General features: G+C 46.1%; 1 protein-coding gene across 3 annotated transcripts in view; it reads left to right on the top strand.

Annotated features, from left to right (window-relative positions):
- Positions 1-26,906, top strand: part of DPYSL3 (dihydropyrimidinase like 3) — a 196,319-nt gene that overhangs the window by 123,462 nt on the left and 45,951 nt on the right. Inside the window, exon 1 of one of the 3 annotated variants that reach the window (XM_050962664.1) lies at positions 22,602-22,781. The exons of the other annotated variants lie outside the window; for them this stretch is intronic. Coding sequence (XP_050818621.1) covers positions 22,743-22,781 — 39 coding nt within the window. The 5' untranslated portion in view covers positions 22,602-22,742. Of the gene's footprint in view, positions 1-22,601; positions 22,782-26,906 lie in introns of those variants that run through there. 3 annotated transcript variants of the gene reach the window in all.

Genomic DNA, 26,906 nt, shown 5'->3' with positions numbered 1-26,906 from the left:
GTGCACATACATTATATGCGTGGCTGCTGCTTAAAGAAAGTCCTCCACGTTCTGCCAACAGTAGTTTACACACAGGGGCGGCTCCAGGCATCAGTACGCCAAGCGCGTGCTCGCGGCGGGGCGGCAAAATGCCTAGAGCTGCCCCTGTTTACACACCAGCCTGTGATTGTTCCTCTCTTGGCCTTGAAGCAGGTGTGATCTGAGTAAGTAGTTGGATGGAAGTTATCAGAAACCCAGTTACATCCGGAAGTGGCTTCTGTGAATCAATAGGTCTGCTGTTTCCTCTGAGTCAGTACTGAATCAGTATCCCAGGATGATGTTAGGGGGTGCTGTGCTGCTGCCAAGATGCTTGGTATTGGGTGAGCTGATAAACAAGGACTGACTCCTGACCATTTGTGGTTATTCAAGATCTCGTGGTACATTTCAGTGATGATAATAATGGACGCCTAGCTCTTATGCAGTTCTTTTCATCAGTAGAATTCAAGGCACTTTCCAAAGGAGGTAGAACATAAGAACAGCTATACTGGGTCAGACCAAAGGTCCATCTAGCCCAGTATCCTGTCTTCTGACAGTGGCCAATGCCAAGTGTCCCAGAGGGAATGAACAGAACAGGTAATCATCAAGTGATCTATTCTTTGTTGGTATCATTATCTCCTTTATACAGATGGGGAAAGTGAGGCTGAGATTAAGTGACTCACCCAAAGACAATCAGCAGGGTAGTGGCAGAGCTGTGCCTAGAACTGAGGTCTCCTGAGTCCTAGTCCAGTGCTCTTTCCACTAGGAATTAGTCTTGGTGTCTGATGTTTGAGCTAAAGTCCAACTCAGATTAATGCACTCTTCCCACCTATATTCTCACTTGTAGTCTGAACTGGATAAATAATTATTCAATTCCTGATCTTAATCATTGTGTTGTGTTGACACTGGTATCATTCCACTGCACACACAGTTGCATCTCTGAAAGAGCCCATCATCCCCCAATATATTGGTGTACATTACACAGTTTGTAAAGTATCTTGAAGTGCAGTCCTTAGAGCTGAAAGATCAGATCCATGTAGGAACTTGGTGATTCATGATTCAGAACTTCACAGCAGCAGTAGATAAACTAAAATTCTCCTGCTCCAAAATTGCAGGCCCTAGCCACTTGAGCTAGAGGTGAATCATGGTTAACAGTACAGGGTTATGACACATAGTTGAGCAATTCTGATTTCATCCAGTAGAGGACAGTGGTGCACATACATTTTGTTACTGAAAAATAATTGCTTGTAGTCAAAAGTATTTGCAAATGCTTGTTAAAGACAGGCTTTGAACTAAAACCCAGAATACTCTGAATACTCCAGAACTTTGTGGGTATTTGAAATCCAAACCCATTTATACATTCTGCACTCTCCCGTACTTATATCTTCCTTGATAAACATATACACATTTCTTGCTGTTTGTACTGATTTCACAACTATAAAAAACCTGCAATTGACTATGCCCTTGCCCTGCAGTTACAAAGAAAGTGTAATTGTTGTCTTAGAGATTAGAATCAAGTGCAAACTATGGAGCTGGATTTCAAGCATCACAAAGTTTTGGGTGTATGTACATGAGTGCCTGAATATAAGACTTTGTTTTGGGTCCTGCTGTGATTTTATTGTATTCCCCTGGTTGTCCTAGAAGCAGCACAAGCATGAAGGCTCTTTATTTCTTCCAAAGAAGAGGCAGCTAGAAATACATGTTCTTTCAATTACATTTCCCCAAAAAAACAGTGGTTTTAATTAAGGAGGAGAAGGCAGGGAGATATTCTGTGGAACTGTAAAAAGTTCCATGAAACCCAAAACATGACAAACAAATTCAACACCCGGGGAGGTGATCACTTTACAGAGGGCAGGAAGGGCATGGGTGCAAAGGGATGGTCTGCAAATGGATGGATTTCCAGTTGCTAGATGTGTCCCATGTGTCCATTAGATTAAACATGAAGCAAATGTTTTTGGATGGGCAAATAGTGCTTCTTGACCTATAGCCTGGTCACAGAAATCTGCAAAGCTGCTTCAGGAACCAGCTACCACCCAGTTCAAGATTCCTCATCTGTGGGATCAGGATGATATCTTTTAGAAAAGCAGATGCATCCAAGGTTGGCCTTAGTTTTTGCTAAACATCCACTGAGGCAACCAGTCAATCTCTCTAAGCAAAACCATTCCACTATTTCAGTTTCATTGTGCCCAGATGGTTGAGGAATGAACTGAAGAGTCCCTTCTTAAGGCTGACTCCCTCCACTGCTGCATTTGGGATTCCCAATCCCGGGCGTTTTTAATTAGAGATTGGAAAAATCCCACACATCCCATAGTTTCTTACTGAGCCCATTAATCTGTGATCTATCACACAACACCGGGAAGCATTAGAAACAGCAAGAGGCAAGTGCGGGGAGAGCTGTTGGCAGGAGAGAGCTGGATGGGTTATGATGTGACAGCTCTCTGCGCCCGCTGTCATTTTGCTTTACTAGAGGAAGATGGGATGTGTTGGGAAGCTGCAGTGCAAATCTCACAATGGAACCTTTCCCATGTACAAAGGGCAGTTCCTTAGGCTCATCTCTGGCCTCTCTGTCGCTGGGCTTACTGCTTGCAGGTGAAGTTACTTCACGTGCAATATCATTCAGACAGACACCAGGATTGTCAAACTGCTTGGAGCATCAGGGATAGCACTTATGGCCCAGAGCGGGCTACTTAGTGAGCTTTCTGAGCAGCTCTCCTGATGCAACGAGTAGAGGGAACTCTCCTGTTTGTGGATAGCTGATACAGTCTGGCAGTGCTGGGGAGGGCTTATGTTCCCCCTGCACACTTGGTCTTGCTGGCAGGTAGGCATCTGTCAAGAGCCAGGCCTTGTGACAAGATATAGAGGAGCCCTAGTTAGTGGCTCAGGATCTTCCTTGCCCCATTGACTAACAACACTTCTCTCCTCTTGCAGAGTCAGTCCTACAATGGCTGCCTTCCTACCTATCCCATATCAGCTCCACTCAGTATGTCTCTTTCCACAAGGCAGTGTTTGGAGTGGTGTTCTGGCCTGTTTTCTGGGACAGTAAGAGTATGATTCCTTCTCCACAATGTCCATGTTCCTGTACAGCCTCCTATAAGAACATAAGAACGGCCGTACCGGGTCAGACCAAAGGTCCATCTAGCCCAGTATCTGTCTACTGACAGTGGCCAATGCCAGGTGCCCCAGAGGGAGTGAAGCTAACAGGCAATGATCAAGTGATCTCTCTCCTGCCATTCATCTCCGTCCTCTGATGAACAGAGGCTAGGGACACCATTCTTTACCCTTCCTGGTTAATAGCTATTTATGGACTTAGCCACCATGAATTTATCCAGTTCCCTTTTAAACAATGAGGCAATGCAAATCCCACAACTGCAGGGCCTCTGATCAACAGTATTCCACTCTCCTCTCTGCACTGATACATGTGCTGCAGCCTGCAGGCAGGGCACTGATTAGATGTGTCACAGAGGCAGACCCAGCCTTGCAGAAGCAGAACTGAGTGTTTCATGGCCCTACACTGAGGATTCACAGATTGAGCATTGATTGGAGGATCACATGCAGCTTAGGTGAGCTGAGAGGAGAGTAAGAGCAAGACAGAATGGAGGGAACCAGCCCTCCATTAACTGTAAAGTCAGCTCCAGTCTGCCTCCAGTAGAGGTCAGTGTTGCACACAGAGACACCACCAAGTTGATTGCATGGGGTGGGGGTTTGGTTTCCTGGAGAACTGGCCTTGGAGTTTGGCTTTTGTGTTTTTCCCATAAATGGAATTTCCCCTTTACTGTTTGGTCTCAATCCCACACCACCAAGAGAATCAGCTCCTTGAATACACCCCAAACCTCTTTGGAACCCACAGAGAGTTTCTGTGGCAGTTGCTATCCCCCCTGCATAATCACATCAGATCTAACAGGCGATGTTGAGATCTCCACTCACATACCCCATTCAGAAATATAACAGAGTTGGAAGGGATTTAATTTAGGGGAAGAGGCGAACACAAAAGGGGCATGGAGTGAGAAAACAGATTATAATATATGTTAGCACGTATAATTTCTAGCTCTCAACACTTACAAAGGTGCCATTATTGCCCATTTTACAGAAGGCTAAACTGAGGCATGGCTAGCTAAGGAAATTCCCCAAAATCACAGCAAGTAAGTTGCAGAGTCAGAATCGAACCCAATCTCCTGATTCCTAGTTCCAGGCACTACCCACTGTACAATGCTGCCATGACATTTTCCTTTGACTGGGACAAACACAAAACATAAAAAGGGAACATCCCTAGTATTGCCTAGACTAGAATGGGGTGTCCTAGCTCCTGGGAGAAACTCCTGGCCCTTTGCTCCAACCCCACTGCCATGCTAAATTTCCATGTACCGTGGAAGTCTGTTGTCTTTCACATAATTTTAGTGTGATTTGATTTACCTCAAGCGAAGGTCAGGAGAGGTGTGTGCAGAGCCTCAGGAAATCTTACTGGAAAAGTTGGATCATATTGGCTTGAATACGAGCACTATGACATTGGCTTGGATATGTGCCTAAGTGAGAACTGGCTGAAAAGAATAATGACAACATGGTGATGTATTGAGCTGGGGGAGGTGTTCAATGGGAAACTGCAGGCATCAGTGCTAGAGGCAGTTTTGTTTTAAACTGTTATTAATGAGCTGGAAGAAAGATAAATAGTACATTAATTACATTTGCAGATGACAGCAAACTGGGATTTGATATGAACACCAGGGAAAAGAGGACAGTGATACAGAGGGATATAGAGAAGTGAAAAATATGATCAAGAAACAGCAAAATGAGATTCAACTTGGAAAAATGCAAGGACAATGGGGGGAAATAATCCAAAATACAGATGTTGTGTATGTAGAAGACACTAATGCCAAGAAAATCCTGTGGGTGATGGTGGAGAGCAAACTGCTTACAACCTTCCACAGTGATGTGGTATGCAAAAAGTCCAGTGAGATTTTGGGCTTCAAGCCAAGGTGGGGATATGGTTTTCCTTTTGGTATGGCACTTTTGGGACTAAACCTACAACATGCATTCAATTGTGAGTGCTTCATTACCAAAGAGATATTGACAAATTGCAGAGAATTCCAAGAAGAGCAGCAAATGTGATTAAAGGGTTAGATATATTGATCTGAGAAAAGATTCAAAGAATGTAATGGGACAAATGTATCCCTGATGTCACTCCACACGTTTCAGTGGCATGATAACACGCATGAATTCATCTCAGTAGGTGGAGTGGACATAAATTGAGACATAAAAAGGAATAATTATCAGCATGATGGAAAAGATTTGTTTGGGCGTGGCAGATACAAGAAGATATAACAGAGTAGCAGAGTGAAACAGAATACATGAAAATGTGGTCTGAGCTGGGAGTCTGTTTTTCTCCTTCCATACCCTGTTATAAATCAGGAACAACCCCACTGAAGTCAATGGAGTTCCAATGTGTAAGCGATTGAAGAATCAAGCCCTGAATATGAGGGTTAATAGCTTAACAATGAAGTTGAGCTGTGGAATCATCTCCTAAAGAAAGAGGAGCAAACCTGATTGCCTGGGACAGACTAGTGCAGGGATTGGCAACCTTTGGCACACGGCTTGCCAGGGTAAGCACCCTGGCGGGTTGGGCCGGTTTGTTTACCTGCCGCGTCTGCAGGTTTGGCTGATCGTGGCTCCCACTAGCCGTGGTTCGCTGCTCCAGGACAATGGAGGTGGTGGGAAGTGGTGCGGGCAGAGGGATATGCTGGCCACCGCTTACCACCACCTCCATTGGCCTAGAGCGGCGAACCATGGCCAGCAGGAGCCATGATCAGCCGAACCCGCGGACGCAGCAGGTAAACAAACCGACCTGGCCTGCCAGGGTGCTTACCCTGGCAAGCCGCGTGCCAAAGGTTGCCGATCCCTGAACTAGACAAAGCACTTGAGAATACAGGTGTTTCCATCAAATCATGCCTGGGGGGATGTCAGTATGTATTTTGAAGTCTGAAGATAAAATGTTGTCCTGTCTGCCCTCCATTGCAGTTGGTTTATAAGAGAAGAGATTCTTCAACCAGTGACAAGAGACTCCAGTGCACGTATCACAGGGCTAAAGGGAGACCTTACTGGTGTAAAATATTGAAGGAGACTGGCAAATTTTTCTTTAGAGACTTTTGCTATGCCCATCAGCATGGCAAAGGGCTGCATATCTGAGCAGTCAGTGCACTGATGGATAGTATCAGATGAGAGAACATGAAATTAAACTGTGCTTCATCTGCTTTGTAAAGGGTGATGCCGAATAGCATTGACTTATTCCTTTTTTAATTTTATGGGTGAGTTTGGTGTTTTTGTGGCAAGCTAAAAATGCTGGTTAGAGCCAGAAATGCTGCAAGGTGGTGCACTGCAAGCTTCGCACCTATAGTTCTGCCAATGCATCTCACTCCTGACCAGCAGCATTGCTCCTATTCTTATCCAGGGCCCACAGAACAACTTTGTTATCGCCACTCAGGCCTGACAACCCACCTGCTCTGCTAATTAGGGTGACCACACAGCAAGTTTGAAAAATCGGGACGAGGTTGGGGGGGGGGGTAATAGGAGCCTATATAAGAAAAAGACCCAAAAATCGGGACTGTCCCTATAAAATCGGGACATCTGGTCACCCTACTGCCAATGCACCCCTCTACTGTTCCACCCTGGGCTCCGCTTGAGCAGAAATGTCTGATCATTACGAATTGTATCAAAGCACAAAAGGGTTTTGTGATGCAGACAAACACACAATAGGAATGGTATAAGACCTGGCAAACTCATTTCACTTATGGCCTAGCCAAGATTTTGCAGCTAAGTTTCCAGAAGTGAAAAGTCTAAGGCAGGAATCTATCTAGCCCCTGTACAGAATCAGCCTGACAAGGAAGGCTTAGTTCTTAACAGAATGCCATGTTCCTGCTCTGCAGCCTCAGAAGTACAGTCTGACTTCTCAACCTGCATGTCCTGAGTATGCTTTGCTAAGGGTGATGACCTGTTGTGGATCTGGACAGAGTTTCTCCGCTGTTACCCCTTTCTAAGAGATGGGAGATGGAGCCTGTTAAACTTCCTCAGCTAGGAGCAGTTACTATGGATGGATGGAGGAAATGGGAGGAAGAAACAAAAACCAAACATCCAGGCTCCCTTCCTGGAGATAGGGCTGAGAGGCTGGAAAATATAACTGGAGAGCTTGGCTCTTAAGGCCAGGCTGGCTTGCTGCTGTGAGTCAGTGTCCAGCAGTGACTTTCCTATCCTTCAGTTGGGAAATAGCCATGATCCTTTTACACAGATAGATTTGCATCCAATAACATGTGTTTCCATTTAGCTGAAGGGGGAAAAAATATGACGCTGAGCAGAAAACTCAGCCTCTCTTTACATTCTCCACTGTGCATGTAATTAAGGGGGAATGGACAGATGCTTCTGCTTTATGAGTTTGGCATCACCCTTTAGCCCTGTGAGGGAGTTAAGCTATTGTAGTAGAAATCCAGAAGCACCCGTATTAGCCGACTGATACCCCATGTTTAGTTTGTTTAGTAACAGCAGCTGGCAGGACACCAGTCAGAAGTGAGCTGAGATCCGTCAGGCCCCTTATTGCACCACTTGCCTTACCAGAACATTAAGGGATTTTGCGACCTGTCCATCTATTGTGCCTCTAATTCTGATCATGGCTAAAGGCTGCAGAAAGAGATGTAAAAGCTCCAGAATGCATCTGGATGTGCTGAAAGGTATCATAGTGGGGGAATGTGGTGGTTGGCTTATGCCCTGGAACATCGGTAACCCAGTACTGCCAATTCTAAGCATTCAAAGAGCACGTGTCAGGCCCTAAAATCATGAGATTGGAATAAAAATAATGAGATTTTAAAAAATAATAAATGTTGAGTTCTATTTATTTGCCTTCTGGTTTCAGAACTTTTAAGGTTCATGTTTTCCAGTTTTTATTCATAATCTTGAACACTAGAAACGTACTTGTTTGTTTCTTTGTTAAATGAATGATGAGGAGGTCCTCACGCAGTCACGTGACTCCAAGAGCTGCGGCTTTAACGAAAAATATGGTGAGACCCTTATGAAATCACAAAAGTTCACAATACTAGGAATTGCCATCCCACCTGGGAAAGGCTTTTTCATACTCTGGATTAGCAGAGCTACACCTACCAATCTTCTCAGTGCAAGAAATACCTAGGAGGTGCTACTTGCTGAGCAGAATCAATCATTGAAATGTCTCCTTCCAGCACCATCTCTGACATACAACCCTCCCCCACTCCTCACAAGCGCACTTGCGCGTGCGCGCACACACACAGAGTCCCATAGAACATATACTGTCCTGGTCCTCCCACACCCACTTTCTGCTGTCCCATTGTACCAGCCCTGCTACATCCATCAACCCAACTCCTGCACTTTCAGCTGTACTCCTGCTCCCCTACCCATGTCTTGCGTCTGTGGAATCTTTCTCCTTCCCATCCCCTCAAGATCCTTGTTCCCCACACTTAACTCCTGATCCCGTGTATCAGCAGCCCAGCTCCTGCTGCCCTAGCTTCTGCTCTCATGTAACCTCCTTCCAGCTCTTTTCATTACTGCTGCCACCCTGGCCCACCTCTGAAGTCTGCCTCTTTTACCACCCCCCCCGAATGGCTGGAGGAAGCAAGCATCCATTGCAGTTCTTGATGGCTGGCTGGAGCCAATGCAGACTGCAGCCCTAGTTCTGAGCCAGTGCTTGCTTTCTCCCATCAGCTACTTCAGCTTCGTGACTGGTGCTAGGGGTAGTACATACTGATAAGACCCGTGGACCTGACCTGGAATACCGGTCTCAGAAGTAAGGGGATGAAGCAGGAAACAACTGCTCCCTCACATCTGCTGCAGATGGCTCAGATAAAACAAGAGTATCAGGACTGGGGGCTGCTGTACTCAGCAGTAGAAAACGTAACAGCTTCTTCTAACTAGAGGAGGAAGGCAGATAGCATTACTGGCCAAAAATATAGTGAAAGAGCAGGCAAGTGAAGAATCAGCGCTGACCTCAGGGACGTCCCCGCAGAGCTATCTCAAATTGGAGAGCCTCTGGCAAGGTGCACGTTGGCAGAGTCTGCACCAAACAGGAGGAACCATCAGCAGTATTGAGTTTGTGCAGAGAACACAGGGCCTGGGCTGATTTTTGTCACAAACAAAACAAACTTAGTGCTAGTGACATACATGGAATGCTTGGAAGAGGATGGGGGGTGAAAGGGGTCTATACAGGCCCAGAAAGAACTGCCAGCAGCACATGCTAATGCAGGGGAAGTGTTTGAAAGGCGACAGCCAGAACATGCTAATGGATTGGGCTTAGCATATAGGCCAGTGTTGCCATCTTTCATGGTCTTTGGTACTTTTCATAAAGCCTCAGCTAATGGAGTCATGTGATTACCTGAGAATTTCAGCTTAAAGAGTCATTCTCTTGTCCTTGGGTTTTTAGAGAAAAGTTTGAACGTAGGACATGAGCGTTTCCTAAAGGCTCAGAAACCAGAAGGCAAAGAAGAACCCCAAAGGTTTTTATGCCAATCTTATGGTTTTTGAGGCCTGACTCCTAGCATGCTGCATGCTAGTGGGAGACATGGGGGGGTCCAAGCAGTGCAACAACCCTTCAGAAATGATCCAAAACAGAATGGAGAACTTTAGTGGACGAGATTGAGAAATCTGTGTAAACTGTAATCTTCCTCAGAGCGCTGAGCTAGCAGGACCTAGTGAAAAGCCTGGCTGTGAACATAAAACACTAAGGAAGCAATGGATGAACTGAATTTGGCATTAAATTTGCTAGTCACATGGCAGAATTTTGATCCACTGATGATTTAACATGCAAGGAGCTCTAGTTTTTGGATGATGTTTTTGGTGAATCAAAGCAGTCCACTGGCTAGAAGACTTTACAATCAAATGTCCACAAGTACCTCGCTAATTTGGGGTGCCCACCGTAAAGCACCCTATGGGGAGATTTGCAAAGGTACAAATAGCAGTTAGGCACCTGATCCCATTGATGGAGACCCGTGGACCAAAAATCTGCCCCCTACGGCCTAATTTACAGTGGCGTGGAGCACGTACAACTCCAGCTGAAATAGGTGGGAGCTACAGCAGTTCAGCACCTTTGAAAATCAGGTCCTTTAATATCTTGGGTCTAGCACCCAAAATTAATGAGGCATTATGAAAACATTGGCTCAGAACATATTTACTGCCAAAGTTGTTACATATAACTTGTTGCATTTAAAAAAGACTTGCAAGGAAAAGGATACAGGCTTGTGCCCTGCTTTGTGATAGATGGGGACTTATTTTCCCAGAAGCAATTTTTTATTTTGCCTGGGATTTGTTTTTTGTATTGAAAAGTCTTGTCTTGTCTGCCTTGGGTTAACTCTAGTGGTTGGAGAATTGGTAGGAGAGTGGGTCCAGGAGGATGAAACTGGAATATATTTTTCTGGGTAGAAAGCAAGCAGAAGAAAGTTGTCGGGATGGTTTTGCGACACCCTTTTCAGCTGACATTGTATGTTGTGGAGAGGCCAACAAAGTGGCACAAGGCCAATTTTTTGGTAATCCAAAAAAGTAGCACTGGTATCATTGTAATCTGTATCTTACTGTCACTGCTGATTCTGTTCTTATTCCTTACGCTGTGTCTTTTGTAAGCTATTTGCTATGATTATATATTATCCTGCAGCAGCGAGTTCTATGTATTAACAATATGTTGTATCATTTTTTAAAGTGTTTCTTGTGATCTATTTTAAAGGAATTATCTTTCAGTTTAGCTAAGGCTACTTGTTTTCTAGTATTATGGGGAAAATCCTTCTCATGTCCAGCATAAGTCAGTTTGGCAGAATTCATTTTTTTATTTTTTGATAATTGACAGATATTTATAATGTTTATTTAAGTATTTTTTTAGATTTTTATTTATTTAAATTTTCACATTTGCAGAAAATTGAGAGGGGGTGAGAATTATTTAATGACAGTAGATGTTGCAATTCAAAAACTTAAAAGCTTTATAAAACATTAAAACACAAATTGTCAACATCACCTGTCAAAATATTCAAAGTAAATGCCCTTAAATCAACAAATCATGCCTGTTTTTACAATCCCTTTGCTAGTCCATTCATAGCAAACCTAATTAATAAGTCTAAGTCATGAGACTTTGACTCTTAATAAGTTATCAAGGAGCATGTTTCTTTCTTTGCGTGTCTGTAAATTTCGACTATCATCGATGGAAATATTTTTTCGTCAGTTTGTGAGTATGGTGACATAATTGATGTTTACTAACATTTACTGATAAAAATCTAATCCTTCCAAGCCTAGGTATAAATGAGTCCTGTCTCCTCTTTACTATGAAGGGTACTACAGAGGAGAGGGGAACTGAGAGACAGTTGGGGTTTCTGGTTGGGCCTAGGGACTGAGCCTGGGGAAACTGCTAGGTATTGACTAAAATAGAACAAGGGGTATGGGGAGGGAGAATTGTAGTGATGTCTTTACTCATTCACTAGTGCAGTGGTTTCATTGAGGGATCATGTGATAGCAACTTTATCTTTTGATTGGACAAGAGGTATCCTGGGTAGTCTAATTGTAAATGTATAGGGATAGTGTGCATGCTCAAGCCCAGCTATTTAAAATGTAGGGTCTGATCCTGAGGGCCTGTGATCCCACAGCTATTAGTGAGAACTGTGAGTTCAGCTCCTCTCTGATTCAGGTCCAGTCACTACTGAATGGAATATTCCAGAAATAAGCCTTTAGTAAGAGTGAGCCTGGGCTGTCTAATGGCACCACCATGTGGGGGTCATGAGATCAAATCCCATGGCGGGGGGACAAGGGTTGGCAGCACTGCAGTCAGTATGCTCAACCTCTGGGGGAGTGGGAGATAGGGGTTCTCTCACTCTGCTCTCTAGTGACACCCACTGCCAGATGCATCAGCGTCTCCAGCTGAATACTGGTGATGCTTTGACATAGGGTGGGGTGGCTATTAAGGGTGTGAGAACTGAGTGATCCTAGAGGGGTCTCAGGAAGGGGAGGGAACAGCAGGTCCCCTCAAACTAAAGGAAATATCAGTATACGATCTTAGTTTTTTCCATTTTTTGCCTGCCACGCTGACTGTGTCCTCCAGCTTCCTGCCCTTCCCTGAATCCCTGTGCTGGCTCTGGAGCCACTTCTGCATCAAATTCAAACTCTTATATGCCATGCCACCTCTCCAGTCTCTCCTCAACACCCTCCTGCAGGAAGGGTGTCTTTGCAGGAGGAACTCAGTCTTCTTCAATGGAATTCACCCCACAGGGCCAACCTGCTGCAGGGAAGCTAGGATTTGAATGCTGCAGCGTTAGAAAAAAATCAATAATACTAATTAGTAGGATGCATTAGTGATAGTTGTTCTCTTGTACTAATTTGGGTTGTGCTTGTGTTCCACCTGCATAGCCAAGCCCTTTCCAATGGGGACTTAGTGCAGGTCCCCACAACTGCAGGTTAATGTCAGCCCCCTGCTGTGATTAGAAGCTGTGTCATGTCTGACAAGCTGGCCACCTGCTCTGGGAGAGGAGTGGGAATTCTGCTTCCTCTGAGCGTCTGCAGCGTCTCGCCATAAGCTGCTCCCCTGGGAATTTTGATGGATGTCCTCGGCTCGGTTTTAATCTTTAAACTGGATTGCCTTCTCTGTGGCTTGCCAGGCAAACAGCATATAGAAAAAAGAATCGGGAGGCGGGAGGAGGAAAAGGAAGCCAGGGAGCTTGAGGGGGAGGGGGAAAGGCAGGAATCATTAATATACATAGTCACTTATAAAATCAAGGCATATGTTCAGATCTGCTGCACTCTCCTTGTTGCAAACTTGTTTTTAAAGGGAGGGGCTGGAGAAAGAGATGATGATTATTCTCCAAAGCCAGCAGGGGTGAAATTTCTCATCCAGAAGCTACTGAAATTAACAGTATCACTGAACAGTGAGAATGGCTTTCTGGAGCCCTAATGCTTACTTGTGTAAGTTGCTGCACCGGCTGGTGCCAGCTACCACTGCCTGCAAGAGCCGCTGAGGCGACAGAGCCATCCTTCTCACCCTTACCAGGCATTGTTCAACACAGAGCCCCAGTCCTGAGAGAGATGACGAGCACTCCCCAACTGCCAGGGAAGTCAACAGGAGACAAGGGCACTTGGCACCTTGTAGGACTGAGCCCTATGTGAATTAAGCCTTTAAGCAGTGTTAGCTCATTCGCACACAAGCTTGTTCCAGTTGTCACGTTCAGTTTCACCCTCATTTGTCTCTGGTGCAGGGAAAAAATATTCACAGTCAGGGCTGATGGGGGGGGGGGGGAAGGGTGACAGTTGTACTAGGTCCCCACCATCAGAGGCCTCCCCCAAAAACATCTGTAGCATCTGCGTAAATAAAGTGAAATGGACAGGGGTGGGGCCTCAACAAACGATGTACCAGAGCCCCAAATTTCTCTTGATGGATCTGTTCGCTCCCATGTCCCTCTGTGCTCCCTGACAGTGCTGTGGATAAGCCCTTGCTTTTAGCAATTATCAAGTCTGTTATTTACTCCTGGGGGAATTCTGTGCCACTGCACATGCACAGAATTTATGCTCCACACAGATTTCTTTGCTTCCCCGTAGAAAAATGACTTTCTGATGGAGAAGCAAAGGGAAGCCACAAGAGCGGTCATGCAGCCCTCCCCAGCGGTATGTTTTGAGTGCCCAGGGCAGGCGGCAGAGAGGTAAATCACTGTGGGGCAGGAGGCAGGACTGGAAAAGACCAGTGGCTCCTACCCCGTGCTGGACTCAGCGGCTAACCTGGGCTGGGGAGGATGGGACTTCCTCTTCCCCTGCACAGCATCCAGGGCTGGGTCAAACCCACCTCCAGATTTCTCCCCAGCTGCAGGAAGTTCTGTGAACTCCCCGCCCCTGCTTCCTGCACCCATTGCTCCTCAGCTGCAGGGGGAGGGATCACTGTACAAGGGAACTGTTCCCCCATGCGCCCAACCCCCATGCATCCAGACTTCCTCATACCCAGATCCTCCCACCAAGCCTCACCCACCCACACTCAGAACCCCCCCGATGAACCCCACTCCCTCTGCACCTGGACCACCCCAATGAGCCACCCACACCCAGATCCCCATGCCACTGACCCCCAACCAGTTGCACCTGGATCCCCAACCCACTGAGCCCGACTCCCCCAGCATCTGGACAGAGTCCCCCACACCCAGAACTCCCTGCTGAACTATATCCCCCCCATACCCAGATGTCCCCCACTGAGTCCCAACCATCTTCACCTGGAGCCCCCTGCAGAGTCCAATTACCATTGTACCCAACCCCCCCCAACAAACCCCATGCATCCAGATCCCCTCCACACCCGCATCCCCCACTGAGCCTCCCACACCCAGATTGCCCCACACAGAACCCTCCCAACCCACACCTGAATCTACCCACACTAAACCCCTCCACACTTGGATCCTGCCTTGCTGAGCCTGCCTGCCCACACCTGGTGCACCTGGCATGGAGGGGCAGGCCTGGTCCTTGCACTGTGTCATGGTTGGGTGCAGCCTCACTGCTGAGTCTGTGTCCCAGGAGGGGAAGTGGGGGAGGGGGGCTGCACAGTGATCTCTTACCTCTGTGCAGTCAGTGGCCTGTGTTCCCCAATGCAATGCTGGAGGCTCCACATTTCTTTGACAAATAAAATTTGCAGAATTTAAAAATACTGTGTGCAGAATTTTAATTTTTTTTTGTGCCAAATTTTAAATTTTTTGGAGCAGAATGCCCTCAGGAGTAGTTATTGTAGAGGAATGAATTTGGCAGTCAGGCAAAATCAACTTATATCTCCTGGCCTGACAAATGCATTAATCCAGTTGGAGTTTAGCAGAGGTAAAGCCCTTGTGCTTTTAAATGGGTGATATTTCCTTTAAAACAGTAAATCCAACATAAGAGGAGAGGTTGCTCAAAGTATTACATTGGTTGCTCTTTCTCCTTGTTTTCACTACCAAAGCAAATACAAGTGTATTCCAGTCAGGAGAAAACTGTCCACCGAGGAAAACATCGGTCATTTTTCCCCCTTCCTGTCTACACTGCCCCTTCTTTCTTTTGGCAGAGTTCATGTGCATCGAGCATGAATGGCTGCTTCTCAAATTCCTCCCCATTCGCATTTGCTCTGGAGTCTGATCTGTAAAGGTTCTGATGCCTGTGCATACCGTATGTTGCCTCTGGGAGATGGCCTGTACTGCGGAGATGGTGTGGAAGCCAGCCTGATCATTAGGCAGTCGTGTTATGAAGGCGGGAGACAATCACCTCTCTCCCCCTTTCATACACTTCGTCAGGATCAGGCCCTAAATTTCAAAATGGCAGCAGAGAGATCTGAGGTTAGCTGCTGGCTTCAGTGGTCCCTAAATGATCAAAAACATTGGTGGGAACTGCTAATCATTTAGAGCTGGATTGTCCCCTCTGCTTCCACAAGCAGTTCCACAGAAATTCCTGACCCTGTGGATCTCTGCTGGGGGCTGCAAAAAAAGAGGCCTCACAGTTCTTTTGCATCAACCCTCGTCTCCAGGGTTTATGGATATTGGGGCTCCTGGAGGTGCTGGGAGCAGGGCACCAGCTATTCCCCAGGGACTAGCTCTAGCGACCCCATGGATATCTCAGCAGAGATCCAATTGGGAACAAATGCGTCTTGAAGCAGCATTTATCCTTGCAGTGCTCTCCTTCTAAGGACTCCACTGCATGGCATTGAGGGGGCTCTGCCAATGGGAGCCTGTCTCCTGGCGGAGAGGTGGGAATAATTTTAAAGAATATGCATACAGCAAAAACGGAATGATGGGGAATATGCTCATGTCTTTAGAGCAGCTGGCTGAGAGTTAGGTCTGACTCCTGGGTTATATTCGTTGCTGTGCCACTGACTTGCTCTGTGTCCGCTTAAGTTCCCTGTGCCTTAGTGTTTGTAAGGATTCAAGGGTGCAGGTCTAGAGCCCATGGCTGTGTAGGTCCTGGATCTCTGACGCTCCCTTGTCACCACCAAGACATGGGCAAAGCAGCATCTCACGTCCTAAATCTGGAAGCTCTGGCCCCACAGGAAGTTCTATTGGAGCACCCAAGACCTGTAGCACCCGCTCCTTAAGCCAGGAAGTGAGATGGGTGGGCTCTCTGAGCAACTGTGCAGCTTTCTACTGTGGTGACATTGGACCTCGCTCTTGCCTGCTTCCTGCAGTCCTAATCCCACTGAGTTCCTGATTCCTGTTGTGCTCCTGATGTGCTCTTCATTCCTAACTCCCATCTGGTTCTTGCTCATGCCTGATCCTGGCCTCTCTCCGGTTCCTGCCCTTTCACTTTGCTTCTGACCATCAGCTTCTAATCCTGACTCTGAAAATTTCTGACTCTGGCTCAATCATTGGCTCTGGCATTTGGTACCTGAACCTGACTAAGATCCTCAGCTTCAATTCCTGGTCCTGACTCTGGCTAAACCCCAGTTGACTCTGGCTCTGTCCCCTGCTTCTGTTCTCTGACGTGGACATTGGCTCTGACCACTAGACCTGACACCTGCTCTGACCACTGGGCAAGACCACCTGTGTCCTTCCTCCTAACAGTGCTGGCAAGAAAACAGAAATTCCATTTCACAAAACATTTAGAGGTTTTGCAATGCGTCATTTCATTTTGATCTGAAATGACATGGAAACCTTTACAAGTTTTTTGTGAAAAAACCTGAGAGAAAGAGAGAGACACCCCCAGGGCACTCCTCTAGGATATTGGAGACCCAGGTTCAGGTCCCTGCTCCTGAGTCTTCTGCATCTCAGGTGAGAGCCTTAATCACCGGGCTATTGGCTAAACTGGGGTGGAGGTGGGGGTATCTCTTCCCTGTCCCTGATGTCCAGAAATTGCATGCTGGACCAGAGGAAAATTTAATCAAAACCAATATGTTTCAGAAAAAAGAAAATCCGTTTCAGTGATTTTTCCAATCTCTACCCAGTGTACCTACCTGTCTAATACCTGCAGTTACTGGAATGGGTTGTGACTGACTTCTGAGCATAAAGAATACTAGATCAGAGTTGGGGTTTGTTTAGATTATAAACTCTTTGGGACAGAGGCTGTCTTTTGCTGTGTACTGATTGAGACCTTCGGGCATTGCCGTGCTATTAACAATAGCAAAGGTTGTTCTCTGAGTGTCTAATGTGAATTAGATTTTTTAAAAGAAATTTTAAACTATAAAGATATCATAGTATTTATCAAAATCACTTGAGAGGGACACAGTTGACTTAAAATTACATTCTGCCTGAATATTTATTACATTGTACAAGTAAGTGCAAAGATGAAAGAGATGACAGGGAAAAAACCCTTCATTCTTTTCATATTGTTTACCCTGTGCACCGTATTACAGCACTTTGTGCCTGTTGTTTGTGTGGGTGTCAAACATTTACAGGGAGAGAAAAAATATTGAAAATATGGAAACTTGCTAATACAGCCACAATACTCCTCCACAGGATCTTAACATACAGGTTAGGCCAGGGAGAACTGTTCTGGGAGGGGTTACAGAGATCTCTCTGATCATTTGTATGCTAATACCTAGAATGCTTTTTGGATGCACTCAGCTATTTTATAGTGGTTCCAGCTTTGAAAACAAAACAAAAGATGAGAGGGGGTGGGGTGGAGGGTGATGCCTATCTATGCAATGCATGTTCTATTCTCTGAGCTTTGAGCCTGAAATTTGCACTGGGCTTTCCCCACTTTTAGCTGTGTGGAAACTAATGGATGAAACACCCAGATGACACCTCTCTCTCGCTCTCTCTTTAGATACCGCCTCATGTCATCAGGTGACATGAGCTATAGGAAATTGTCCTACACATCCGGAGCACTAGCAAAGGCAAGAATTATGCATTTGGCCAGACAGAGAGAAAAATTTTGGCTAGCTTTTGTTGGGATCATGAGCCCAGGATAGCTTATCTCAGACGTTTACCCTAGTGGTTGAATGCACAAACTGAATATTTTTCCAGTTGCAGAGTTAAACCAGCCATCTTCCTTGGGGCAGGACTGCCTTTTTGTTCTGTGTTCGTACAGTGCCTAGCACAATGGGACTTCTAGCCACTACCATAATACAAATATTAAATAATAATAATAATTAATAATAATGAATAAACCAAGATCCTGCAGCCAGCTGAGAAAGTGTAAATGCTTTTGGTTCTGCCAGCTCTTGTGATATTTAGGTTTTTACATAAAGTCCCAGCTTCTCGAGGTGGGTGAATTTGAGAATCTCAGCTTTTGGAGTATTTTTAGACAAAGTACGTTTTTAGCCCTTGTGGCTTCACAGAAAATTTTGCAAATGTGACCCCAGCACACTCTAAAAACTGAAATTAAGTAAAAAGAACCCACATTTATTATTTTTTTAAATCTCAGGATTTTTAAGCCTACCTCAGGATTTTTAGAGGTCTGACTCATGAGTTTTGAATGTTTACAGTTGACAATACCTGTCTTGTGCTTGCATGTATACAGTATACATAGGGAGGAGATGCGCTCAGCAGTGGGTTTTGAAATGCCTAGACTCTTTAGAACACTGAGGGTATGTCTACATCTACAATTTTGCAGCGCTGGTTGTTACAGCTGTATTAGTACAGCTGTATAGGGCCAGCGCTGCAGAGTGGCCACACTTACAGCAACCAGCGCTGCAAGTGGTGTTAGATGTGGCCACACTGCAGCGCTGTTGGGCGGCTTCAAGGGGGGTTCGGGGAACACGAGAGCAAACCGGGGAAGGAGACCAGCTTCGCCGCGGTTTGCTATCGCGTTCCTGGAACCACCCAGCAAACCGCAGGGAAGGAGACCTGCTTGCTCGGGGAACGCGAGAGCAAACCGGGGAAGGAGACCAGCTTCGCCGCGGTTTGCTATCGCGTTCCCGGAACCACCCAGCAAACCGCAGGGAAGGAGACCTGCTTGCTCGGGGAACGCGAGAGCAAACCGGGGAAGGAGACCAGCTTCGCCGCGGTTTGCTATTGCGTTCCCGGAACCACCCAGCAAACCGCAGGGAAGGAGACCTGCTTGCTCGGGGTTCGGGGAACGCGAGAGCAAACCGGGGAAGGAGACCAGCTTGATTACCAGAGGCTTCCTCAGGTATGCTGGGATACCTGCTTATTCCACAGAGGTCAAGAAAAGCGCTGGTAAGTGTCTACACTTGATTACCAGCGCTGGATCACCAGCGCTGGATCCTCTACACCCGAGACAAAACGGGAGTACGGCCAGCGCTGCAAACAGGGAGTTGCAGCGCTGGTGATGCCCTGCAGGTGTGTACACCTCCTAAGTTGCAGCGCTGTAACCCCCTCACCAGCGCTGCAACTTTGTGATGTAGACAAGCCCTGAGTTTAAACCCTGGAGGGCTGGTTGATCTCTTTGTACTTGCTGATCATGGTTCTCATCATGTAAATAGGGTTAAGCTAGTTGTTCACTGTCTCTGTTCTCTTAGAATCTGCATACAGAATCTTTATTTGTTTTTACTTGCTCATCCCTTAGGGCAGGGGTTTCAAACTGGGGGTCGGGACCCCTCAGGGGGCTGAGAGGTTATTACGGGGTGTGGGGGGGTGCAAACTGCCAGCCTCTACCCCAAACCCCACTTTGCCTCCAGCATTTATAATGGTGTTAAATATATAAAAAAGTGTTTTAAATTTATAAGTGGAGTTGCACTCAGAGGCTTGCTATGTGAAAGGGCTCACCAGTACAAAAGTTTGAGAACCACTGCCCTAGGGTTACACCTGGCTGGTATTTGACTGGCCTGCCTGGTTTTTCTATAGATTTGCCAGAAAAATAATTTAATCTGTCCATGTTTTATGTGGGTCTAAAGATTTGCATTATCACCACAAGACACTGGGATATCTAATGTTAAAGTTTCTGTGCCTGGCTAAAGATGCTGCAGTGTTCCCGCTTCCACAGTTTAAGCGAAAACAGATCAAAACTGCTGAAAACACAATACTGTCTGCCCACCAACACTCAAGTGCACGGTGGGCAGTGTGAGATTGGGTTTGAGTCACATGAGGGTGAGGAGACCTGCAATGTTATCAATCTTATCTCTATGTGTTATCTGTCTAGATACTAGAAGTGGCCCTTGAAGAGAGTGGGTTGCCAGTTGCCTTGTGGTTGGAGTTGCAGTGGGCTTGCCTTGTGCTGGGAGCAGGTGCGGGTTTTTTTTGCATTTTGAAGTTGATAACCCTACCATCCCCATGGTGGCTAGGCAAAAAATGAAGTGCAACAAAGTTTTTATAAGTCTGATCCTCTAAGCCTTCACCATTGCAATCAGTACAGTCAGAGTTCACCCCACAGAGAGCTTGCCAATATGGAACTGTCTGCAGTAGCCCCCACAAAAAGCCCCACAGCCTTTCCCTGTGCTGATCCAACCAATCATAACAAATATCCCAGTGACTGGCTAGGGCAGGGTTCTCAAACTTCATTGCAATGTGACCCACTTCTGACAACAAAAATTACTTCATGACCCCAGATGGGGGGACCGAAGCCTGAGCCTGCCCAAGCCCCACTACCCTGCAGAGGGAGGAGGGCCAAAGCCTGAGCCCCATTGCTCCTGGTAGGGGGCCAAAGCTGAAGCTCAAGGGCTTCAGCCCCAGGCCAGGGACCAGCAACCTGAGTCCTGCTTCGGCCTGGGGGCTTAGGCTTCAGCCTCGGGCCCTAGCAAGTCTAAGCCAGCCCTGGCGACCTCAAAGGGGGTCGGGACCCAGTTTGAGAACTGCTGGGCTAGGCGTGATAAGCTGTACAGGTGGAACCTGAATTCTACAGGTGGAACCCTCCACAGGAAACGCCCTGCCTTGGGCAGCCCTCAGAGCACGGAGCTAGGGACTGTCAGCAAAGGGGAAAAATTTCAGGTATGATCCAAAGCCTGTTGAAGGTACAGTAGAACCTCAGAGTTTTGAACACGAGAGGTATGAACTGACCAGTGAAGCACACACCTCATTTGCAACTGAAAGTACACAATCAAGCAGCAGCCGAGACCAAAAAAAAAAAAAGCAAATACAGGACAGTACTGTGTTAAATGTAAAAGCAGCATTTTTCTTCTGCATAGTAAAGTTTCAAAGCTATATTAAGGTAATGTTCAGTTGTAAGCTTTTGAAAGAACAACTATAATGTTTCATTCAGCATTACGAAAAACCTCCATTCTGGAGATGTTCGTAACTCTGAGGCTCTACTGTAAATGCGAGCCTTTCCATTGGCTTCAGTGGGCTTCGGACCAGGCCTTTAGGGAGTGTCTACACTGCAGCTGGGAGCGAGCCTGGCTCCACAGATTTGTGCTAAGGGGGCTTGCACTAAAAATAGCTGTGTAGAATTTGCCGTTCAGGCTGGAGATCCAGAACTGCGATGTCTACACAGCTATTTGTAGCCAGCTAGCATGCAAGCCCCATAGGGTGAGTCCACAGAAACAGGCTGCGAGGCTCGCTTTCAGATTCTGTGAAGACATGCCCTAATGTTCACTTAATAAATATATATTTGGGATGGCGCCTAAAGGACGGGATTAAATGCACAAGGGACAGAGATACTGGGGAGGAGGCTCTAGGCACCAGCAAAAACCAAGCACATGCATGGGGGGTGGCACAATTTGAGGGGAGGCATTCTGGACACTTTTTTTTTTTTTTTGCTTTGACAACGCTCCCGGAGGTTTTTTGGTTTTTTTTGCTTGGGGCAGCAAAAAGCCTAGAGCTGGCCCTGCCCACATCCTATAGATGCACACAGGGCCGGCTTTAGGCCGATTCGCCTGATTCCCTGGAATCAGGCCCTGCACCAGTGCCTTTTTAATTTTTTCTCACCCGGCAGTGCTCCAGGTCTTCGTTGACATTTTGGCGGCAGGCCCTTCACTCGCTCCGGGTCTTCAGTGGCATTTTGGCGGTGGGTCCCTGAGTGCCGCCGAAGACCCGGAGTGAGTGAAGCACCTGCTGCCAAAGTGCCGCCGAAGACCCGCAGTGCTGCCAGGAGAGTACGAATCAGGCCCCGCACTTGCTAAAGCTGTCCCTGGATGCACAGGCTTGTTAACAAATTGGGACAAAACAATTCCTGCTGCATTAATATCAAGGACATATGCCCCCCTCTTCTACATACCTTAATTTAGCATTGCAAATGGATTCAAATCCTGTGCATGGAGAGTCAAGGACCAGCAGAGAGGGTGCAGCCAGCCATCTGCTAATGGAACACAAGGGATTTTGCTAGGTCTAGGTGAAAGGGAAAAGATGCAGCTTCCTCTGCAAAGGGAGGGATGAGCATAACAGATGAGAATCCAGCCGCTACCGCTGCTCTTTGGTCTGTTTTATGCGTTGGTGTTTAGGGATTAGCGGGCTAGTTCTCTCTCTTTGCAGCTTTATCCCTGGGGATTTTGTGTGGACCCACCCTTCTGCCCCCGCCCTCCTTTGCAGCTCCGGGCTCAGGCCTCTCGCTGCTCCCCCTGGCGGCCGCCGCGCCTCACCGCAGCAGCTGCGCAAAGTGGGTGAGGCAAATGAAACAAGCAGAGAGAGGGAAAAAAATCAATAGAGGGAGAGACTCAGGGAGGGAGGAGCCGCTTGATCAGCCATTCGTGTCTCACAGGGTCCCAGCTGGCACGGGGAAAAAGGGGTGTGTGTGAGGATTGACTATTGTGTAAAACAAGGGGGGGGGGAAGACAGAAGGAGAAAGAAAAGGGGGGAGAGAGAGGAAGGGGGGGACACGAAGCATCATTTGTTCCACCTGATCTTGGGCAAAGCACCGGTCTAGACAGACGCCAGCTTGCAAAAGGGGCTCAGGTTGGAGGGTAGGCGCCGGGTCTGTCCCTGCGGCAGGAGATCACCATGTCCTACCAAGGCAAGAAGAACATCCCCAGGATAACAGTGAGTGCCTTACTCCTCTTCACCCCACGCCTCCCCTGTTCCTCCTCTTGTATGTTTTGTATCACTGCTTCCCTCCCTGTCCCCGTATTGCTCGAAAGGATCCAGTGCAAAATGTGATCTTTACTTGTTGGGTATTCTTGGGGCAGTAAATCTTGCAGCTTGCAAAGAGTTGGGGAGAGAATTTTAAATCCTGCATTTTTTTATCGGGGGCAAACGATTTTCCTTGGAGTGAAACCCATTTGCGGTGCCCACCACTTCCCGTTGGTTGGACTAAAGGCAGTTGTCATGCATGGCACAAACCGATGGTCGCTTTGCAAACTGTGTTGCAGTCGACTCACCCCTGCGATTAGCAAAAGGGATTGTGCGTTTGTGCCTGGTTGTGCATCTGTGTGCGGTGGATTAACTGACGTTCAGTTTAATGGAACTTGTGTATGTCCCCCTCCTCACCCACCCACCCACTGCATAGGAGCAAGAGGCTTTTGCAGTGTTTTCCTTTCTCTTTGGACAGCCGTTGTCTTTTTGGACGAGGAAAAAAATGAACTGGGGGGAAATTGACCTTTCAATTCAGAGATTGGGCTGGATTTTTAAGTAAGGAAACAATTTGATCGCTATCTTGTGATTATGTCACTCCTTATCTTGAGCAGAGACAGGCTTTTCCCTCTTGCTCTTTTGCAGTTTCTTTTCATTACTGCATATATGGGTGCATCATGTGCTTTGCTGGTGCAAATGAGGTGAAAATAGGAACTGATTCATCTGCAGAAGCGAAAGTCATGATTTAAAAATAAGGAACGTCGCCAAACTGATGAAGAATAAAAGCAGCAATTTCCCCCCTCCTTTGCAACTAAATAGATGCACTACAAATCTTTTGTGTTGGGGGAGATGGGGTAGGTGTCAGATGGGCAGGGTGGGAGAAAAAATGCAATGAAATGTAATAATCAGACTCAGTAGCTGCATCCCTCTTGCTGTGCCCTGTAAGTGCCTTTCCAGTGGATAAATATCCCACCCTGATTTATTGTCTATGCAATGAAATGCATTGTGGTAAGGGTACTCTCTTGGTCTCCAGTAGGCCTTGGCTGGGGTTTATTGTTACTGGCTTAAATGCATGCAAGGAGTGCAGCTGTGCTTTGTCTCCAGTGAATTTAATTAAACCTTTGTGGTATGGGGGGTGTATTGGGGAAATGGGAGGTTACTCCATCTTTGTAAGGCAGACAAAGGAAGCATAAGCAAATGGAAAAAAAAGTCTTTGCAGATGCCTGGCCTTTAAATATACTTGTTTAAATAATTAATTCTCTAAACTACCTTTTTATTTGTTCATAAATTACATTGATTCAGAACATTTTATTGATCAGAGCCTTTTGTTTTGTTAGCCTACCTGAGAGAGCCTTGGATATAGAACATCTTTATCTGTGTTGGTGTTCGTATATGAATTTTAATGACGTCTATGGCATGTGAGCAAGCACATTTTAGTACCTTTGAGCTTCTCAAAGGAGCAAGTCTTTGTCGCTGCAAGCTTGTAAATTTCACTGGGAGAAACCCAACAATTTCACTAAGGTGTTATAGTCTCCAAAGCAGTTTCACTGAAGGGTACAGTTATAAACACAGTGACAGACTCGCATAGCATCAAGCCTCTCTATCTTTTTAAATGCCATCTATTATGAAACTTGTCCAGGGCTGCAGGGGATAATGATATGGAGACTTCATATAGAGATGGTATCTGTTTGATACTCATAGCAGTATAGACTACGATTCCTGAGTGTTACAGAATAATTTAGATTATTTAATGTATTAAAACACTTTTGGTGTGTATGTAAATGTCTTTGTATGTAATCTAATTCTTATTGTCTTCAAATGGTTTTAAAAATCAATGCAATTAAGAGGTATGTATATTAGGCAAGTTCAAAACAACAGAGTGTGTTTTACAGTCACAGTAGCTTTTTTTCATCCAGAGACTGCAAGGTATTATCTAAATGTAAAACATTATCAGCTAAATTACTCGATATATACTGCTCCTTTATCTGCTGCATCAGGTGCAGCAGTTTCACTGTCTGAAGCTCTATGCAGTAGCACAGGGTGACCACACCTACTCTCAGAGTGCCTTCATCATGCCACTTCTCAGGAAAGAGAAAGAGGCTTGGACGACATGTTTTCTCTGAAGCCACAGGAAGCCTTCTGCATGGGAGTCCTGTCAACACTTCCAGATGCTAGGCTTTCTATGGGATTTTTCATGTTCTAATCTATCCTGCTACTTCCTCTTTGGGACACAGCCTCTATCTCTGTTGTGGGTTCATTTGTTTCTGGACTACAGGAAAATGGGAGGCTGTGTGCACGTTCTTCCTGTGAAGATGATCCTGGGCTATACAGCTGGCCACCTCATTGATATTTTGTTTTCCTCCTGAATTGTGTATAACTCTGCTTTCCTACTGGGAGTGATTCTGACTGTAAGATGAAAGAGGAGAATTCTATTTGAGAGCTAAAATATTTTCTTTAACATCCAAATGCAGACAAAATCCTGTCTGAAAGACATTAAAAAGAACATAGCACAGAGGAAATTTGTCTTTAATTTAAAAGAACTCTTTGCTCTTTTTCTGCAACCTTTTATATGAGGATCTCAAAGTACTTTACATATGCTGGGCCTGCTCCTCCCGAATTCAATAGGAATTTTTGCTACTGAGAACAGGGTCTCACTCATTATTAATCTCACAGTGCCACATTTTTCCTTCCACTAAATCCTTACATCAAACTACTGAAGCTTTAAAGGCTATGGTCACTTGTGATTGCGCCATTTGACTTTCTTTTCCTAGTAACCCTCTTGGCCACTTTTAAAGCTTTGCAATTACTGCAGTATTTTTGCTCTCCAGTACTCTGCTTTTCTGTCCTCTCTTGAAAGCCAATCCCAGCCTTTATTTGGGGTGGAAGGGAGTGAGGCACTATCTCTGAAGTTCTTGATTTCAGGTGTCCTTGTACCAGGGAAAGTTCCTTGAGCTCTAGAGGAAGCAATGAAGGAATGAATGTAGGCACATTTCTTATCTCTGGTTGGGAGTTCCACTCTCAACTGCTTCTGTTCTCAGGGAGAAATGAGCTTGGTCAATCATTCCATTAGCTGATGAGGGCTGCGGCCCACTATAGTCAAGGTCACTGCTGCATATCATCTTTCAATAACTTTATAAGTTCCTTTTTTTTTTTAAGAGTCCAAATTTGTCTCACCAGGGCGCATAGCAGCATCTATGTGTAAGTGGTCACCAGTGGAGTTACACATCTTATCAGAATAGAATTTGATGCTGTATAACACCATTTGGAAATGAAGTAGCCCAAAGTATCTTCTGTCATTACAGTTAAGATCACGTGAATGCTGTGGCTATGAAGGCAAATGCAGCTATTGGTCAGTACTCCAAGGTAGCTCACTTGGAGTCTTGGGCATGAGAAATGTGATATGTTGAGAGAGAGAATAATGTGCATAGCACAGTATCTCTCAAGAATGCAGTGGCTTGAGCTGTTCCCTCACTAATCACTAGCAACGGGCAGGAGGAAACTTGGTTTAGTGGCTTTTGTCCTGAAGGATGTGTTGGGATTTAGAGGCTATACAGTGCCTCGGAATTAGAAGCACTGGGAAATCAAAGGGATCTAGTTGTGGGACTCTGTGTACTTCCTCAGCCCTTTGGTTCCTCCCCCATGTCAAACAGCAAAATTGCAGCATAAACTGTCCCTTGGATTGACCATTTTATTATTGTTAGCGACTGTATAATTTTCTAGGAGGCCCAGAGTTTTCCTGGTGAATCTGTTTCCAAGGGCTACTGCTGATAGGCAAGGAATCCAGTGCAATGGAGGAGTCAAGCGTTTGAGTGGTAGATGGTCAGTGAAGTGTATGTACAGTATGTATCTGCATGGGCTGGAAGGACTGCATAGAAATGGATTGTCGAGATGATAGAGATGGCTAAAGCTTGATGCACATTGAAGAGGGACCACAGGGAGACCTGGAGCAGTTGATTTGTTTGGGCCCAGAGTGTCTGTTGTATAGGATGTGGGGACAAACACGGAGCAGCTGGAGAAGTATCAGATAATTCTTGGCTCATCCAGAAATATTACTTACTGTGTCAGGACTGTAAGTGCTGCAGCTTATACAGTGCC

The sequence above is a fragment of the Gopherus flavomarginatus genome, chromosome 7 (assembly GCF_025201925.1).
Source record: "Gopherus flavomarginatus isolate rGopFla2 chromosome 7, rGopFla2.mat.asm, whole genome shotgun sequence".
NCBI lineage: Eukaryota > Metazoa > Chordata > Testudines > Testudinidae > Gopherus > Gopherus flavomarginatus.
The sequence above is the reverse complement of the archived record's forward strand: the minus strand, read 5'-3'. Positions and strand labels throughout refer to the sequence as shown.